Source organism: Corythoichthys intestinalis, chromosome 3, assembly GCF_030265065.1.
Source record: "Corythoichthys intestinalis isolate RoL2023-P3 chromosome 3, ASM3026506v1, whole genome shotgun sequence".
NCBI classification, from domain to species: Eukaryota; Metazoa; Chordata; class Actinopteri; order Syngnathiformes; family Syngnathidae; genus Corythoichthys; species Corythoichthys intestinalis.
The window spans coordinates 18,820,963-18,840,228 of NC_080397.1; the positions used below are offsets into that span (position 1 = coordinate 18,820,963).

General features: G+C 38.6%; 1 protein-coding gene across 1 annotated transcript in view; it reads left to right on the top strand.

Moving 5' to 3' along the window:
- Positions 1-19,266, top strand: part of LOC130914000 (zinc finger SWIM domain-containing protein 6-like) — a 120,727-nt gene that overhangs the window by 90,982 nt on the left and 10,479 nt on the right. The window contains exons 11-13 of the mRNA XM_057833026.1: positions 16,071-16,228; positions 16,352-16,515; positions 16,628-16,709. Coding sequence (XP_057689009.1) covers positions 16,071-16,228; positions 16,352-16,515; positions 16,628-16,709 — 404 coding nt within the window. The remainder of the gene's footprint in view (positions 1-16,070; positions 16,229-16,351; positions 16,516-16,627; positions 16,710-19,266) is intronic.

The following is a 19,266-nucleotide window of genomic DNA, read 5'->3' on the forward strand; positions in this document are numbered from 1 at the left end:
CCACAAACGACGCCAACGTTGCTAAATACTAGCCCGCACGATGCTACGTTGGTAGCAGGTAGCGTCTGATGAGGCACATAGAGATCACATGTATGTTGAACTAGATGCGAAATGACCGACTCGGCCGCGTCTGGGCAGCGTTTGTAAACAGCCGCCATCTTAAAGCAGTAGAGCGCTAAGCACTAATAAAGAGCGCTAAACGCTAATAAATAAGATTAACGTTAAGTTAACATTAACTGTCACTAGCTCAAGTAACGTTAGCCTGTCGGAGGGCTAGGTGTCTTTTAATTATGACCACTTTCAATGCGTGACTAACGTGTCTTACATACAGGCTTTAACATAAAATAGCGTTGTGGAGGGATGAGGGTGTAAAATAAAAACTCAATAATGCTAACTATCAATTTTAGCTCAGTAGTCATTGCTGGAGAAAACACCAAGTAGCACTGGTCCGTAATGTGCTCCAATACAGCCTGTATCATACATTTATTTTGAACACTGCAAAAACTCAAAATCCTATCAGGACTTACAGTTTAGACTAAATTAAAACTTAACTAGAACTTAAAAATGGCTTGACACAAATAGAAATTCAATTGAAACACGTGGGAAAAAATCCTAACTTTTAAGTGATGTGTGTTATCAAGCGTAACGGCATTTTAGGTATATAATTTTTTTTTTTTTTTTAATAAGATCTAAAGGTTTTTTGAGTGAAAGCAGTGAATTAGTCTTTTTTTATTCTAGTTACATCTGAGATGCAATTGTTGGCTGTTTTCAACAATATATATCGAAAATAAAGACATTGACTGAAAATGGTTCAAGATTAGATGAAATGTTTTGTTCTCTCATGTATATTTATAATTGCTCTTCACCTACAAATACCGTAATTTCCCGAATATAAGGCGCACCCGTGTATAATGCGCACCCCAAATTTACTTGTGAAATCTAGGGAAAAATATTGTACCCGTTTATAACGCGCACCCTAATTTTAGCACCAATAAATAGAAGAATACAAGAAAACAGAGCTCGTGTGCAGATACAGAAATGTCATTTTACTGACTGGTGAAACACAGCACAAGCATAGCATATTGGTAGTTCAAAACATTACCATAAACTGACAATATTTACGGTAATAATACGATTTGACAACTTCTCCAGCTTACCAGAATCTAGGAGAAAACAAAACAGATGTGACTTTTCTTTTAAAGGCTGCTGTATAACTTTCTCGTTTCATCATGATGAATAAATGTTTCTTCCATGGATTGATACGGTAAAATGAAAGTGAGAACGTAAGTCGGAAATCCGTGAGAGCTCATCGCTGTGACCACGACGGTAGCAATAGGAACTATTGTTATTTGGGATTGAATTTCCTGAGGGACAGATATAGTTGACGGACACAGGAAGTCTGTGTGCTTACATTTGTTATGGTCAGAGTTGCGGAGCTGCAATAAACGTTGACTCAAATGAGTTCAAGAAACTAAATTCCTTGCTTTATGAAGAGTAAAAAAAGCAGAATTTAACACAGACGAAATCATTCGGCCGATTAGAGTAAAGTATTACCAAAACAAAATGGTGACGTTACGTACCGTAATGGTCGGCAACGGGTCGCCGCATACGTTTCTTCAACACAACGTGGCCGTGTCAATAAAAAAAAAAATCGGTTTATATATATATGTAATATATATATATTTCTGTCTCCATCCATGTACCCGTTTATAATGCGCACCATGATTTTACAAGTTGATTTTGGGGAAAAAAAGTGCGCGTTATATTCGGGAAATTACGGTATATTTGTTTTATCCGATTACTCGATTAATCGATAGAATTTTCAGTCGATTACTCGATTACTAAAACATTTGATAGCTGCAGCCCTATTTGCAATACAATGAACCACTTGCCATTCTTGATTCATTTCCATATTCTTGATTTTGTGCTTATTCTAGAACCGTCTAATATGCCATAAGATGGTGCCAAATTTCATTCTAATCAGAAAATAATCGGTGCTAAGAAAGTATGTTGACATGATACAGACTAACATCTTTGGTGTCGGGAAGAGCCAACGTTAATTAAGCTAGTGTCTACTGAACGTTGAATTGATGGCAAACTTACATTGCACTCTTCTAACTCCAGTGTACTGTAGTTTTTGGACTACAAGGTGCACCTGACTATTAGCCGCACCCACTTAATTCAATGAGAAAACTAAACTATTATTTTCATGTATAAGCACCGCTGCACTATTAAGCGGTAAGTGTCAGCAATGTATAGTGGGATATTTGAACAAAAACTAAAAATGGGATTCGTTATCCTGTAAAAATCTACGTATGGTTTAAAGCTGGGGGGCGGGGGGGGGGGGGGCAAGTATCAAAATATACAGTGGTACCTCTACATATGAATTTAATCCATTCCCTGGTTTGTATGTCAAAATGGTTGTATGTCGAGCGGGATTTTCCCATAAGAATACATTATAATTTGATTAATTTGTTCCACTGCCCCAAAACCTATGCCAAATCCTTAATAAATACTTCAAGTACAATTACAAATAGCAATTTACACATAGCAAACAAATACATTACAAATACTAATCGTAATAATAATAATGTAACGAATTGGGTTCTAATGTGGCGGTTGTGTTTTGCATGCTGTTCCTGAACACACCGTGTGACTATCAAAAGAAAGAGAGGAGTTGGCAGAGATTCTACTTTCCCTGCCATATTCTGTTGTTGCTGGCGTAGGCTACGACAAACAGTACCTGTGTTATGATGCACAAGTTCTGAAATAAATGATTTAAAAACCTGATGAAGCTGGTGACTTCCTTGCCGATGTTACAATAACATTAATAGTAATGACAGTCGCCCTCGAGATCGTAGACATATTTCGGCTGGAATTGTCGAGCCAGTTCACTGACGTGTACACCAAGCTCATATTTTTCTAAAATTTTCTTCTTAATTTCAATGGTAAGCTTTTTCCTTTTTTTTCACCAACTACACTTACCTTCCTGAGACCCATATTGATTTCTCTCGCAAGAAATTCCACCGTGCGGGAAAGCAATGAAATTGGGAGCATCATAAATCGTCATACTTTGAGCATGTCGTCATTTGTCAAATGTGTCAAATGTCAAAGTGCGTGTCAAATTTTACGTCCAATGTCGAAAGGATTGTATGTAAAGGTACCAGTGTAGTTAAAAAATTACTGTACTTACTTGCGCTAATAACCTGATTTTAAAGGACTTTTAATTAAGGGCAATTATAAACATATTCTTGGGGCGGTGGGTTCCCAGGAGTTGACTATAATTTGTTTAGGAGTCAGACAGCAGAGTGACTATATATTCAGCTCATCTGTCTTGCTGTTCTTTGCTTAGATCTCGAAATTCTCCCAGTGCTTATGTGTGTTTTCTTCGTGTACTCTGGCTTCCTCCCACAGTTCCCAAAACAAGCAAGTTAGCTACACTGAAGACTCCATTGTGACTGTGATGGTTTATGGCTTATATGTGCCCTGTGATCAGCTTTGCATTGCCTGTCCCTGTCCCCTCTCTTACAAAGGTTTAATTGAGATATGTAGCTCAGAAAAAAAATAAACAAACAAAAAGTCAGCAGTGATAGGCTCCCTTACCTGCGGCCCTGGTGAGGACGAGTACTATAGAAAATAGATGCTCAGAGATATTTGCTATGCCGCCTGCTTCCACTTGATTGGATCCCACAGCATGGGTCCTACTGTACTTGTACTCGAGTGAACGCTTGCACAACGGTCTATGGGTGGATAGCGAACAAAAGCCCAGTATGGATTTCCACTCCCAACACGTTGAGGAGGTTATTTTTCAGCAGTCCTGGCTGGCCTCTTCAGCTCCCATCCAATGAAGGCCCTCTGGCTCTCTCTGGTGCAAAGCAAACAAAGCGTGGAATGTTGATGAGGCCTCCATCTTTTTTACCCAGGGCTCTTTTTTCTTTGCTTTGCCGCACCCCAGGAATCTTCCAGAAAGGCCCCCAGTGTGGTAGACTTTTAGTGAATCTTTTTGGAATGGGAAGAGAGAAAGGAACTCGGCTGTTGCTTGACCATCTTTAGGAAGTCGAGAAAACTCCCAATTTTCCAGCACCTCAAATGTTCGCACCATTGCATGAATCATAGCAGCGTGTTTCTTGTCACCTCCCTGTTGCCTTCTGACGTTATGTTGGAGTGTCTTTAAATCACACTTATAAAATGAAATCAACCACAAATTGAATATGGAATTTTAATACAAACACTGGTAAATACGCTCTTTTTATTAACCAAAGGTCTAGATCAGGGGTCCTCAAATACAAATCTTAAAGGTCCACAATTATTCTTTTCATACAAGCATGGGTCCATTTATCAATGTCTGTCAAGTACAAGGCAGGTCGAAGGTGGTAAAGGTGGTTTTCTTTTGACCAAACAAAAATACAGTACATTCTGATTAGATAAAAATAAATTAACAAAACCTTTTTTTTTTTTTTTTACTTAAAATAAAAATACAAAAAACATGCAAGTATATTGTATATCAATAATTGACTAGATCTGTCATTAAGGTCCAAACAATAACTATTAACAGTACATTTTGTAACTGTAAAACACTGCTGGACGAAAAAGAAAATGGGCAAGTACTGCAGAACATGTTCACTTTTTCAGAACATAAATGACAAGCAGTCATTAAGGTAGAGAGGTGTGCCATGGTCCGGTCGTGGACCGCGGTCCACTAATTGAGGACCCCGGGTCTAGATGCTACTGACTTCAGGTGAGTGACCTATTAGGCAAATTGGGATAGGTGAAAAAAAAAACACAAAGTAAAAACCTACTCAAGTGAAACAGTACCAGCAATACATTTTGCTTAAAGGTGTATTATTATGTAATCTCAACGTGGGGGCAAGTTACTTGTTAACCACCATGATACAGAGTGTCAACATATAACATGTTGAGCAAGGCTTGGTGAAGGTCCAAAACCACTTTCAAGGGACAATCCGTACTGTCTGTGGTACTCCGACCCCCTCCACTGGTACATAAAACAACACTACTGGAATACAACTTGGTTGTATTTAACTTTTTAACATTTTTTTATTCTGTTTTCCCTTTTTGTTGTCTGCGGGATACATTTGTAAATCACAATTTAAGAACAATATAGTCTATACAGTCATCCCTTGCTACTTTGCGCTTCAAAGTTCGTTAACGATGTTGACAGATGTTTGTGTTTTATCTTGCAAGAGTCACGGACCTCAAAAGCGCCGCATACATCATTCATCTTTAATTTGTTAAACAGTTGCTGTGACAACTCCTTGTGTGTAAGTGAGCAGCTTGAGAGGATTTGACTAGACTCACTATGAAGCATTTAATAAAGCCAAGCATTTTCCTACTAATTTATTTTGTTAAAAAATAATTTGGTGGGACAGTAACATGTTTAAAACTTATCATATCACTTATCATAATTATTACACATAATTATTACATATCAAGTGCTTAAAAACCATTAATTAATACATACAACATTTTTTTAAATGATACTTTAGGAAAAAAGTGAAAAAAACATGTCTTTTATGTATCTCATTCTAATGCTAAATCTGAATAAATACATTGAACACTCACAAAGGGGGGGGATGCGCTACTTCGCGGTTTTTAACATATCGCGGTGGGTTCTGGTCCCCATTGACCACGAAAAACGTGGGATCTCTGTACTGTATTCCAGTGCGTGTTAAAACAGTGTTTTTCATTTTTCGTTGTTAATGAGGACCCCTACCCCGCGCGAAAATCAAAAAGCACTGTGAATGTAATAATTATTTAAATGAGGCATATATAAAAGAAAACAATAATTTGTACATGTATACGCGCATATATCATAACATTTTTCAATATAATAACACCTACATCAGACTCCAGCGGCTTCTTCCTTGACTGACAATGATGATAATGAAACACCTGTGCACTTCTATGAAGATGATGAAGATGACCCAGTGCACAGGTGTCAAGGGAACCTTATACAGTACATCGTAAATCTGCGACAAATTTCAAAGCGCAATTGGCGAGGGATCTCTGTATAGAGATTCGCATCCATGCGCTTTCTGTGCCACTTCTTTTGACTGGGTATACTGGTTGCTAGCCAATCACGGGCCACATTTAGGAATTAAGCCATTCAATCAAACATGAAAACATTTTTAAAAAGTCGTAAAGTGCCCTTAAGGACAAATTGTTCAAGTCCAGTTTACTATCCCAAATTTACTCTTGTGTAGTCTCTGAAAACATACTAGCAACCATTAGTCCTAATCTGTCCAGTAGTTGTTACGTCCCCGTGGAAAGTGTTCCTGCCTCACTGAGCTAGAAGAGCCTCAGGCCCATAATTTGACATTACACAAGGTGTTTACACTTTTGCAAGGCCACGCTTCTTATTTTTCTATTCATAGTCCATCCATCCGTTCCTTTAGTCTTTTGACAAGTTATTGGGTATAATGGTGAACAGGTGCATATTGTGCAGTGAGAACACTGCATGAGTTTTCAAAAGTGCTGTGACAAGGAATGCGTAGAAGCGTTTTCTTCAATAGACGCGAAATGACTGCAGAGGACCGTCAAAATTGTCTTGTCTCTGCAATGAACATTCAACCTCAGACTGCTACGAAAATTGGCTATCGTGGCAGACAGTGTTTAGTTTGGAGTTGCAGCAGTTTATCCATGGGACACAAACTACTAGCTATTAGCTACCAGCCCAGTTCTACCGCTGCCACAAATTCTTTATATATTCAGCTTAGTCAACATAGGACTGTTCCCTGATGTGCAGGGACTAATTATCCGTACTATGGCTGAGTACTACTTACTATACACTCAGAAGGTGCGTAGTCTCATGGTATGTACTGCATGTTCAGCTCCGGCTGCTACTGTAGTGGTGTCCCAATGTGATAACGTACTTTTTACTTGACAGGCACACACCGCAAAATGCATTTCAATCCTTTAAATCAGGGCTCAAAACGCTATTGTTCACTCCGACATATTCCTGACTGCCCTTCCTGTTCAAATACACAATATATGCTTTTTATCAATTTGTCCCTGCACACCACCCTCCTGTACAACATCTCTCTCATCATCACTCGAACAAATTTCCCCCGAAAAGTCTGATGCATTGCAAGAAATATCCACTGATTCGCACTGCCACATTGGAGTCCACCACGGTGTTGCAGTGTATTTCAGGGCTGTTGACCTCGTGTGATGTCACATTTGTTTCGCCTGCGAATTGCCTTTTTCCATGCATCCAGCTTGATGTGAGATGTTATTCAGATGTATACCAGTTGTTTGGAGTAATAAAAATGGATCTAGAGAAACACTAGAGAGATTTAGGGTAGTAATTTTCATAGTTGAATACAGAATGCAATGGAAACTGCTGACTTCTTTTTTTTGGGGGGGGGGATTCAGCAAAAGGCACACATGTTTCGATCGTAGGTTTTGGGATCAAATGTACAATGCAACAGGAAGGTGGTAAACTCTGTATTTAAAAAGAGATCAAAAGCTTAAAATCTAATCAAAAGTGGACCAGGAGCCAATTTCAATTGGGCAATCATAGGAATATTATGATCAAACTTTCTCATCAAAAGTCTTGTGGCTGCATTTTGTACTAATTGTAGGCCTTTAATACTAGTTATTGAAGACCATAAGCAAGACGTGACAATAGTTAAGGAGAGATGTAACAAATGCATGGACTATAGTCTCTGCATCACTAGAACATATGTTCATAATCATAAACCCATTGTTCATAAACTGTATTCAGTATTTAATCTTTCAACCAAAAAAAACACCTTCACAAGAAGTCTAAACAATACAATACAGTATTACTATTACTATTTATATTTATATATTTAAATACTGTATTTTATACACACACACATATAGTGATATATATACCGTATTTTTCGGACTATAAGTCGCAGTTTTGTTTATAGTTTGGCTGGGGGTGAGACTTATACTCTGGAGCGACTTATGTGTAAAATTATAAACGCATTATTATATAATTTCACGTGTTATTTTGGTGTTTTTTTGAGTGACACTGACTGTTTGGTAAGCTTGTTATCATGTTCTTTATGCTATAGTTATCTGAATAAATCTTAATAGCTATGTTACGTTAGCACACCGGCCACATCCGCATTTCGTTGTTCGTGCATCATGTTACATTATCATACTGTACACTTATTCAGCATGTTGTTCTCTATTGTATTTGTATTTTAAATTACCTTTCAAGATGACATATCCTTTCTATGTGTTGGATTTTATCAAGTAAATTTTCCCCCAAAATGCGACTTATACTCCGTTGCGACTTATAGTCCAAAAAAATACGGTGTGGAAATATATATATATGTATATATATATATTTGGGCTGTCAAACGACTAAAATTTTTAATCGAGTTAATTACAGCTTTAAAATTAATTAATCGTAATTATTCGCAATTAATCGCAATTCAAACCATCTATAAAATTTGCCATATTTTTCTGTAAATTATATATATATATATATATATTCTGTAAAATGTTGGAATGGAATGATAAGACACAAGATGGATATATACATTCAACATACGGTACATAAGGACTGTAGTGGGCATTTCACTCTACTGTCATTTAAATCTGTGTATGCTGTCCTCACTCCAAAGCGTCTACTTTTTCCAAAGCTAGACAGCTAGTAAACGACGCCTTAATAATCAGACTTCTTCCTTTTTCATCTGATTTATTAATAAAATGGCCTCAAACCATTGTCCTCTTTAGACCGTCGTAAAACTACAAAAAAAAAAGTACACAAGCATTGCATTAGCAACAACGTTAGCTTAGCACGCTATACAGGTTCACTAAACATAAACAAAAAGCGTCTCATACAAAAAATATAACATTTCGCTTACTAACATTATATGTACATTCTTTACAACAACCATACTTACGGACAAATCTTGTCCAAGGATCATACAAGCACAACATTACAACGTAGGCGTCAGCCCGAGACGTCGTGCAGCCATATTGATCTGGCAAGAAAACAATAAACCATGTCGCAAAGCGACCACAAGAGTTCGCTGTTGGACAGCACAAAAAGCCTTGCTGTAAAACTTACCTAAAGGCAGAATACTGTCTGAGCAGGACATGTGCGTTAATTGCGTCAAATATTTTCACGTGATTAATTTAAAAAATTAATTACCGCGCGTTAACGCGATAATTTTGACAGCCCTAATATTAGAGGTGTGCAAAATTTCCGATTCTTAGATTATTCGCGATTCGGCCGTGGAAGATTCGAGACCGATTCACAAACATCCAAATTCCGATTATTGAAATATGCCAAGTAAAGCGGAAGTACAACACACTCAGCGCGCCGCGCGGTCTTCGGGGCGCAACGAGGAAGAACGCAGCGAGAGTAGCTAAACATCATGCTTCTCATTACCCGGCCCCCTCGGGTAATGCCAATGCTCAACTCACGGCTCTAGCTCAACTCATGCCACGAGATAATAAAACACAACAACATACCTGACTGCTGCAGAAAAGCTGCTACAAAGTACGTCATCCACATAATGTTACGGTAGATATCATTTATATAGGACTAGATGGACCTTTGATTCGGTAGCGTGAGCAGCACATCTACAAAAAGCTAGATGCGGCCGTTAGTAAACGGCTGCCATCTTAAAGCAGTACACTTCCCTGCAAGGCTGTTGTAGCGAATCTTCCAAGCAAACTTTTTATCTAAAATACTCCTGAATCGTATTGACTTGAATCTATCTTTTTAAAAAAAAAATATATATATATATATATATATATATAAATATATATATATACACACACGCACACACACACACACACACACACACACACACACACACCATAACTTTCAGACTATAAGGCGCACCTGACTGTAAGCCACGACCCCCCAAATTTGACACGAAAACGGCATTTGTTCATATATAAGCCACACTGGACTATAAGCCGCAGCTGTCCTCACTGTATTATGGGATATTTACAACAAAATATATTAACCGGTGACACTTTATTTGACAGCGGCATCATAAGACCGACTGAACCACCATGAAGCTTTAAACCATTTGGCTGCAAAGCTTCATTGCTTCAAAAAGCTTAATTTGGCCATCACTGCTCCCTCGGGGGTGACAGTCAACCTCTGCTGCTACCTGCTGTCAACACTGTTGTCGTTCAACATGCCTTTTCGTGGTACAGACGTAAATAACAATAAAAATTTATGTTCTGTGCTAATTATCTCTTCAGTTACTTTTCCAGTTGTTTCATTAATTGCTAGTTATGGTATTTGGTTTCACTTTATTTGACAGTGACGCCATAAGACTGTCATAAGACAATCATAAGCAGGCCCGGAGTGACTAATCGGGAGCTTCTGGACGATTCCAGAAGGGCCGGCCGGCCAGATGGGCCGGTCCGCGTTTTATTAAAAAAAAAAAAAAAAAATTACACTGTTATCATTTTTTGTTTGGTATTTATTTATGAGTGTCACTGAGTATAACTTACATTCTGTTACCGCTGTCCCTGTGGGCCGTCTTAAAAAAAAAAAAAACAGTATTATTTTTTTTTCCAGACTCATCCTCACGTGTGCAGACGAAAAATACAGCATGCAGCTCCGCCCCCTAATTGTAGTCTGTATTGAGCCAAATTAGCTGCTATCTCGGTGCTCGGATGGATAAAAAGAGCAAGGGTGGCGCTGAAAAATAAGAATTAAAAAGAGAAAAGCACTCGTGAAAGAATCGGCAAAATGCGCGAAAATAGCTAATTTTTTTCATGCAACGACCTTGCTGCCTCAAACTACAGAGGATTACAACGAAAGTGGTAAGGCCAGATGGCGAATAAAATGCAACTTGCACCGTGTGATACGACAATATGTAATTGTGGAAACTTTGGCTTCTTGTAGCACCTCACAAGGGATATGTAGCAGCAAGCATTAGCCATAATGAACACACCACAGGTGCAGAGCTGGAAGGTAGGATTGCCATGTCGTTCAGCGAGTGAACATTAGAATTAATATAATCAATTACGTGGCGTTTTTAAAGTGGAAATGGAAAATGGATAATAGTATCATTAGAAGTTGTTACAATGTGCAATACGTATTCTTTATTTTTCATATTGTTATGTTGCTATGTTTGTTTTATCTGTAAGCACTCATTTTGTTAATATTTGATGTTGCAGAAAAGGTCTTATTTATTCATTTATTTTGGGGCTGCCAAAATTATCGCGTTAACGGGCGGTAATTAATTTTTTTAATGAATCACGTTAAAATATTTGACGCAATTAACGCACATGCCCTGCTCAGACAGATTTAAATGACAGTACAATGACATGCCCACTTGTTAATTGTGCTTTATGGAGTTTTGCCGCCCTCCGCTGGCGTTTGGGTGCGACTGATTTTATAGGCTTCAGCACCCATGAGCATTGTGTAAGTAATTATTGACATCAACAATGGCGGGCTACTAGTTTATTTTTTGATTGAAAATTTTACAAATTTTATTAAAACGAAAACATTAAGAGGGGTTTTAATATAAAATTTCTATAACTTGTACTAACATTTATCTTTTAAGAACTACAAGTCTTTCTATCCATGGATCGCTTTAACAGAATGTTAATAATGTTAATGCCATCTTGTTGATTTATTGTTATAATAAACAAATACAGTCCTTATGTACCTTATGTTGAATGTATATATCCATCTTGTGTCTCATCTTTCCATTCCAACAATAATTTACAGAAAAATATGGCATATTTTATAGATGGTTTGAATTGCGATTAATTACAATTAATTTTTAAGCTGTAATTAACTCGATCAAAAATTTTAATCACTTGACAGGCCTAATTTATTTTTCAAATGTATCATTTAATATAGTTTTTTTTTTTAAATCCATTTTTAAATTTGTTCAAAATATGTTGTGTTGCACTTGTTAAAATAAAGCCACCTTGTTAAACAACCATGACCTGCACTGAATTGGAATACACAGAATTACAGTACACGGCTTTAGAGAACACTGAACTTAACACGTGTATGCATAATGACATAATTTTAAATGAGTGGGCCGGTCTGAGGCATGAAATTCCAGGGCCGAAAATGAGTCCCACTCCGGCCCTGATCATAAGTATGACATGACACTGTCATGAGCATTAATGAATGCTTATAACAGATGGCATTTAGTGTCATCGGGCAAATTATCTCACTTTTGCATGGATGTAAAAGATCCAAGCTGGACATAAATGGAGTTAGTGACGTAATTTGCCGGATGACACTTAATGATGTCTGTCATAAGCATTCAATAAAGCCTATGATAGTGTCATGTCATAATTATGACGGTCCTACGATGCCACTGTCAAATAAAGTGTTACCTATTAACCCAAATAAATCTACAAATAGGCCGCACTGGACTAAAAGCCGCAGGATTCAAAATGAAGGAACGAAGTAGCAGTTTATAGTCCGAAAATTACCGTATATGTAATTATATATTACTATTTTATGTCTTATTTATATTAAATTACAGTCTTACTAGTCTAAAATAACACACTACGCATGTTGTCAAACACATATTTTTACTAGTACTGTGCATAAATGGGATACGTCACTCAACTGATATTTTTACTTGCAAAAATATATTATAGAAAATACAGGCAAATTGAAACAACAAAGTGGAATTTCACTTCCACTTTGTGCATTTATGAATCACTGTCAAAGGAGGCCAACCCCTTAATGCAGAAAAAGATCATAAAAAGATCAATGATTTAAGCTAACAACAACACCAATATTCCTCAAGTTGGCTCCAAAGTAATACTGTTGAGTTTTTCCAGCAAATCTGGAAATTTGCAAATGTTTAACCGTGAATATGTGGGGGTGCATTGTATAGGTCTCCTTTAATAGAAGCTTGGCAAATGTTCCTAGCACTTTTATGGAAAAAAAAAAAAAAAAAAAAAAGCGATAATTTTGCAGCAAGTACTAATGTTCACAGTAACATGTTTTGGCAACAGTGTAGTTATCACCTTCACACTTAAATACAGAACTTAGTTATCATGCAGAAAGTGACGTCTTTTTGAACGGGCCTTCATACAGTCACAGGGCAGTATCACATGCAGCGAAATTGAAAGTTGGCATTGAGCATCACGTTGCTTTTTACCGGGCTGCTTTGATGTGTTCCAAAAGGGCAGGTGTGTGTGTGCCTGTGAATGAGTGTGAATATGTGCATGCGTGCGTGTGCCGGTATTTGTTTGATGTGTGTCCAGCCCCTGTGCGGCTGGAAGGTGAATCCCTTAATTTCCCCGCGGACTCAATTAGCTTTGTGATTGGTTGAGAGGAGGCCAGGTTGCTGCCTTGTGAAGCGGAGGAGACCTTTTGAAAAGCGAGCGGTGCAGAAGAAGAAGAGTGAAGCGGAATAGCAGATGAGGTGGCCACAGGATGGGCCTCAGAACCCTTGGCCCACCCTGCGTTGATGTTGGGGATGATGAGAGGTTGAGGTTCCTCCAGTCACAGCAGGTGTTGCGTAGCTCCATGCAGACTAAATAGTAAGTTGAGGGTTCTAGGCAAACTGTTACACTGCCGCAATTAAGTTTTCATTTTGAAGTCCTTCGTTTTATACAGAGTAGTCATCACCTGGTATGAAAAACCTCTCTCATAATCTGTAAAAAAAAAAAAAAAAAAAATTGTTGCTTCTCGCTTGGGTTGCCTTCTGACATACTGTTTTTCTTGCTGGTTGTGTCAGTCTGATTTTCTGTTCCTGCTGGCTGTCTCGCATGCATCTAACTTGCTCCTTCTTAATTTGTGTTCTTTATTTTGTTCCTGCTGGCTCTCGTTTCATCTAATTTCTGTTCATGTTTTACTATTTTTTTCTTCATCCTTTTGAAATCAACTTCAAACTAGCCACGTGCCGGTATTAGATTTTGACGGTATGATAACCTTGAGCAAAAATACTGCGGTTTCACGGTATTGCAATCATACCTCTAAAATGTGTTATTTTGAGATGGGTTAAAAAAACGACTTTTCCATTTACCAGGATTTTTTAAAAAAAATTTCAGAACATATTTGCAAATTGGAACATGAATATAATGTCAAAATAAACTAGCTCTGCGAGCAGGACTCATCGGGCCCTCGGAGAACGTATCGATTTCTCCAATTTGTTTTCGGCAAATTTTTTTGGGATGCTAAATACATTTGGTTTATGTTTCGATGTAATGTCAAAAAAGCAAGAAAATAATACATTATGTTTATTATTCTTTTCAAATAAATATTTCTGGTGTATTTTCTGTTACCACGTGTAAACATATCTATTTGGATTTAATTTTTTTGAATCCAATTGGATCATTCAATGCTTCGTGATCGATTCCTTCAGTTTCTTTTAGGTGTTTTTTTAATATGGTAAGACCTTCAAATTGGCTATTTCATTTGCCATGAAAAAGTAATAACAACCACCTAATAATAATAATAATAATTAAATTGGCCATTTTCATTTGCCATGAAGAAGCCCTAACCCAAAGCCCTAACCCTAATCCCCAAATAACGCCCGACTTTGGTACCCCGCCCAAGTCAGGTCAATGAAAACTCACCATTTTGATAACTTAACATCTCATATGTCTCATGAAGAGTCCCACCATTTTTGAGGAGGATCCAGCTAACTGCCTTGGTGCAATGATCTCAAACGTGCACGCTGGTTTTTGACAAAAATGGCATGTTTTTCAACATTCAATGCAAAATACCCGATTTCTTGTTGGGTTTGGAATATGGGTGCAAGAGACTTTTTGAAGCATTTCTGCACAAGCATAATCTGTAAAAAAAAAAAAAAAAAAAAAAAATTGTTGCTTCTCGCTTGGGTTGCCTTCTGACATACTGTTTTTCCTGCTGGTTGTGTCAATCTGATTTTCTGTTCCTGCTGGCTGTCTCGCATTCATCTAACTTGCTCCTATCTGGAGGTGAGAGCATGCAAGAGCAGACGGCACGACTTTAACGAGATATTATCGCGTACTGACCTTGTTTCGATCCAAAAACTCCATGTAGCATGTATCACTGAGTGTCAAGTCCCAGCTGTGAATGGCCACAGCTGGATTTTTTGGGAATTTTATGGGTGAAACATAGTAATATGACAAGGGTCGCGATCAAGACAGACAAGGAGACATCAAGGAGTGGTCGAGATTTTCTTTTACATATAGTTACCTTTTTAAAGGTTTTTTTTTTCTTCTATTTTTCTTTGTTTTGATCGATTATTTATCTAACAAATCGGAGAAAATGCGACAATAACAAAAAAAAATACAATTAAGCGATAGTTATGAGGTAGATATCCATGACTTTTTTACAGACGCCATTATTTTCATTGTGACATAATTTGTTTATAAGTTTAAAATATATGAGTGAATAATTTTTTAAGCCATTTTTCTTTTTTAAATCAATTAATTATTCTAAGGTAAAAACGACAGACATTTTGAATAATAAAATTAATTACATTCGTTTTACGGCTGGGTTGAAACAAAAGTGGTCGCGCGGCGTCTGTAAACGGGAGTTTTCAGGGTAAAACGGACAAATTAAAAATAGTTCGGGGGCTTAATGTGCCATGAATCTGCTATGGCAACATATAGACATATTGTTCTATCAAACCCAACAGTTGTTTTGGCTTAAAATACAGCAGTTTCTTTTCAAGAGGAGTGCAAGAGCATAAACTGCTTTTTCAGTCTTGTCTGTATTTTCCGCCATATATGTTCTTTCCATGTGGTATTTGTAATTTAAATTTAATTCAAAATACGGTCAGTTCATTCCATCAATTTTGGCATAAATCATTTCAAGTGCCATACATCCATCTTTTCCGGATTATCCGAGGTCGGTTCGCGGTGTCGGCAGCTTCACTAAGGAAAGCTCAGACTTCCCTCTCCCCAGCTACTTTGTCCAGCTCTTCAATGGGGATCCCGAGGCATTTCTATGCCAGCCGGGAGACAGTCCCCAGCCTGTCCTGGGTCGGTCGGCCCCGAGGCATCCTTCCAGTGGACATCCTAATTAGACGCCCGAGCCACTTTTCATTTCAAGTGTCTGTATGTTTGAAAAAAAATGTTGAAATTGTGGGATCTTATCACATGCTTCCATTTTCCCCAATCAGGTTGCCCGTGTTGGAGTCGACGGCCTCGTCTGGCGACCTGTCCAGGCCTCACCATATTGTGTCGGTGGTGCCTAACCGCTACCCGCGCTGGTTCACCCTCAGCCACATCGAATCTCAGCAGTGTGAGCTGGCCTCCACCATGCTCACCGCAGCCAAAGGTGTGTGCTCCAGCACACGTTAGCGAAACGGGCTCTGAAAATATTCGGACAAGATAGAAGCTGGACTATCTTTTGCACTAGCTCATCTTAAATCTGTTCAACGGGGTCCTTTCGATGTTTCAGGTGACAGTCGGAGGCTGGAGACTGTTCTGGAGTCTATCCAGAAAAACATTCATTCCTCGTCTCACATCTTCAAGTTGGCGCAAGACGCATTCAAGATCGCCACTTTGATGGACAGCCTGCCTGACATCACGCTGCTAAAAGTTGCCCTGGAGCTGGGACTGCAAGTAAGTGCAGGGTGGAAAACGGTGTGGCTCAATACGTTTCATACAAACAACAGAGGTCCAAAAACACTGCTATTAAGCTACTGTTACCTGATGCTTGTTTTGTCTTGATTAGGTGATGAGAATAACACTGTCCACCTTAAATTGGAGGCGGCGAGAAATGGTGCGCTGGTTAGTCACTTGTGCCACGGAAGTTGGTGAGTCACCTTTCGTATTCAATAAAAAACAAAGGAATCTTTTGGAATTTTTGTTGTTCACTTTTTAAAAGAGGTTGCTTGATTTAAGACCTTTTGTGGTCAGTGCTAATGTTATGATGAATCTTAATTGACTAGCTGATATCATTGATATATTTCCAATACAATATACCTGTCCCCAATCTTTTTAGCTCCACGGACTGGTTTTACGCAAAGAAGTGAGCTATTTAACTGAAACCAGATTTTTCTCGTGGTGTCAAAATTAGAGATCATGTAAGGCAATGTGTGTATGTAGCGAAAACATCTTTGGCATATTTTCTAAAGGATTTTTAAATAAAGTATCACATCAGAAACTTTCACTTCAAGGTTTGCATCTTAAAATTGGCTTTTTTTAAGACGACCCACACCAAGTATTAAAGTAAGAGCTAAAAAAAAATACCCCAAAGCGGCCTGTTGTGAAGTAGCCTTCACCATGTTTCTGCCCAGTTATAGAAACAAATGATAACTTAAAGTGTATGAAAACACCTGGGGAAATGCTAATATTCCATCATTTATCCATAAACGCATGCCTTTTGGATTCATATCATGCCACTTCGTGTAATTACACACATCGCAACACCAAGAAAATGATAGAAATTTGGATCAATTGTCAAGCTAAAACGACCGGCACCCAAAATCCCGGAAATCTAGCATATTGTGTGCTGACGTCACAACAAGGAAACACCCGTCTCAGTGCTTAGTACTGAATGGCGGACAATTTTGTTTCTAGTTGCAGCGACGAATCCGACGTAACGAACGTTCTTCTAATGGTGACGAGGAGAGTTATGAACCTGTCTTTGGTGTTTTGGGTTATCAATTTGAGCCCAAACGAAAGCCAATGCAGCCTAATGAAACTATCATTGAGGGGTGAAATCACACTGATGAAACACCGGCAACAGATCGTGTGGGAAACACCCGATGGTTTGTTTTGCATTTCTTTTTGTGAAGCTGATACACCGTGACCGCAAAATAAAGTAATGTCTAGAATAATTATCATTTATTGTGCCATCATAGGTTTTCGCTCTGCCAACAGACACAAATATGAATGGGATTAGAGGATTTGTTGTATATATTTTACGAGCGATAATTTACACATGTGTCCAGTCCTATATCCAATGCGTGATATGTGTTTTATTATAAAAGAGTACTCACTCTGGCCCAGAGGTTGCGCTAGACTTTTTCGTTGTCTGTCATTTTCACTGACAGGGTCATAAAAATCCGGTCATAATCTATTTTTACCCGTCACTTAAATTTTTAAAATGTTAATAATGACATATTCAATAGTATTTAGTTTTCATTCATCTTTAATTAATATTCTGTCCGAACAAGCTTAACAGAGAATCCACACCGCGCCATCACACATCAAGCAGCTGTGCGTTATTAGCGCCTAGCTTGCCTTTAATAAGCAAAATATGATATCCCTGGAATGACGGATGACAGCCAGCATGTGTGATTGTATGGTCATTTGTTTTGATGCTTCTGCGTATGTGGGTCGTCTTGCTCAGCGCATGTCGGACTGCGAATTAGTGCGCAGATATGACAAAAAATCGGATTTGTGCATTAAGACCTGTAGTATGAACGTAGCCATAGGCTTGTTGCTGTTAAAAAGAGGACACAAATAACAGGCATATATAATCCCCGTTTAGGCTTATATTCAAAGTATATGGATCGATAGCATGCACGCACTGTTCGTGCTTGTCACACACACATACGGGCAGTTTGCCCCGACTCTCGGCCGTGTAAGCGATGTTGAAATATTGCTTATAAGGAGCAGAGAGAAAACCGATCATTCTCAGGCTTATCCTCAAACCCATTTTTATTTTTTTATGACTGTTGTCACGTCCGACCCTTCCTAAAAAGCCGTGTTCAAGGCAAGCTAGGCGCTAATAACGCAAAGCTGCATCGCTACCGTAGCTAACGTACCGTCTCTCGCTTTTTGATGACGTAATTGCTGCATTAAATCCGATTTGCGGGACTGGACAGTACAGACCGTGGCGACAGTCTGGAAAAATGTGACCCAGATCGTATTTAGACCACATACGAAAGTGACCTAGATCGGATTTAAAATGGTCCTGTTCTATGCGACTTGTCACGTTCAGACCGTCAAGTTAATGCCTCACTCGAGTCGGAAAAACACGAAAAAATCGGATTCGTGCATTAAGACCTGTAGTATGAACGTAGCCTTAGTTCGGACGCTCAGTTGCCTTGACATTTTTCCGAGTAAGGCCAACGACGTCATGCATCAAGAGAGACAATAGCTAATTAATATGCTCACTCGCCACCCTGTGGTCTCGGGTGTGAATTGCAACCTGTCAAAATGACGGATGGACTTCAGTTTTTTCCGTCACCGTTTTAAAAAAACGGTCAACGACGGAAAATATTCGGTTAACGTGACCCCTGCTCTGGCCATTTCGAGCTCGGCTGCTCCCCTCCTTTCCTTAGCCTGGGGTGGTGGGGTGGTGTCGTCAGTGCCAGTCATCGTCCTCTTTCTTGATATCTCGGGACATTTAGGTGGTTGCGC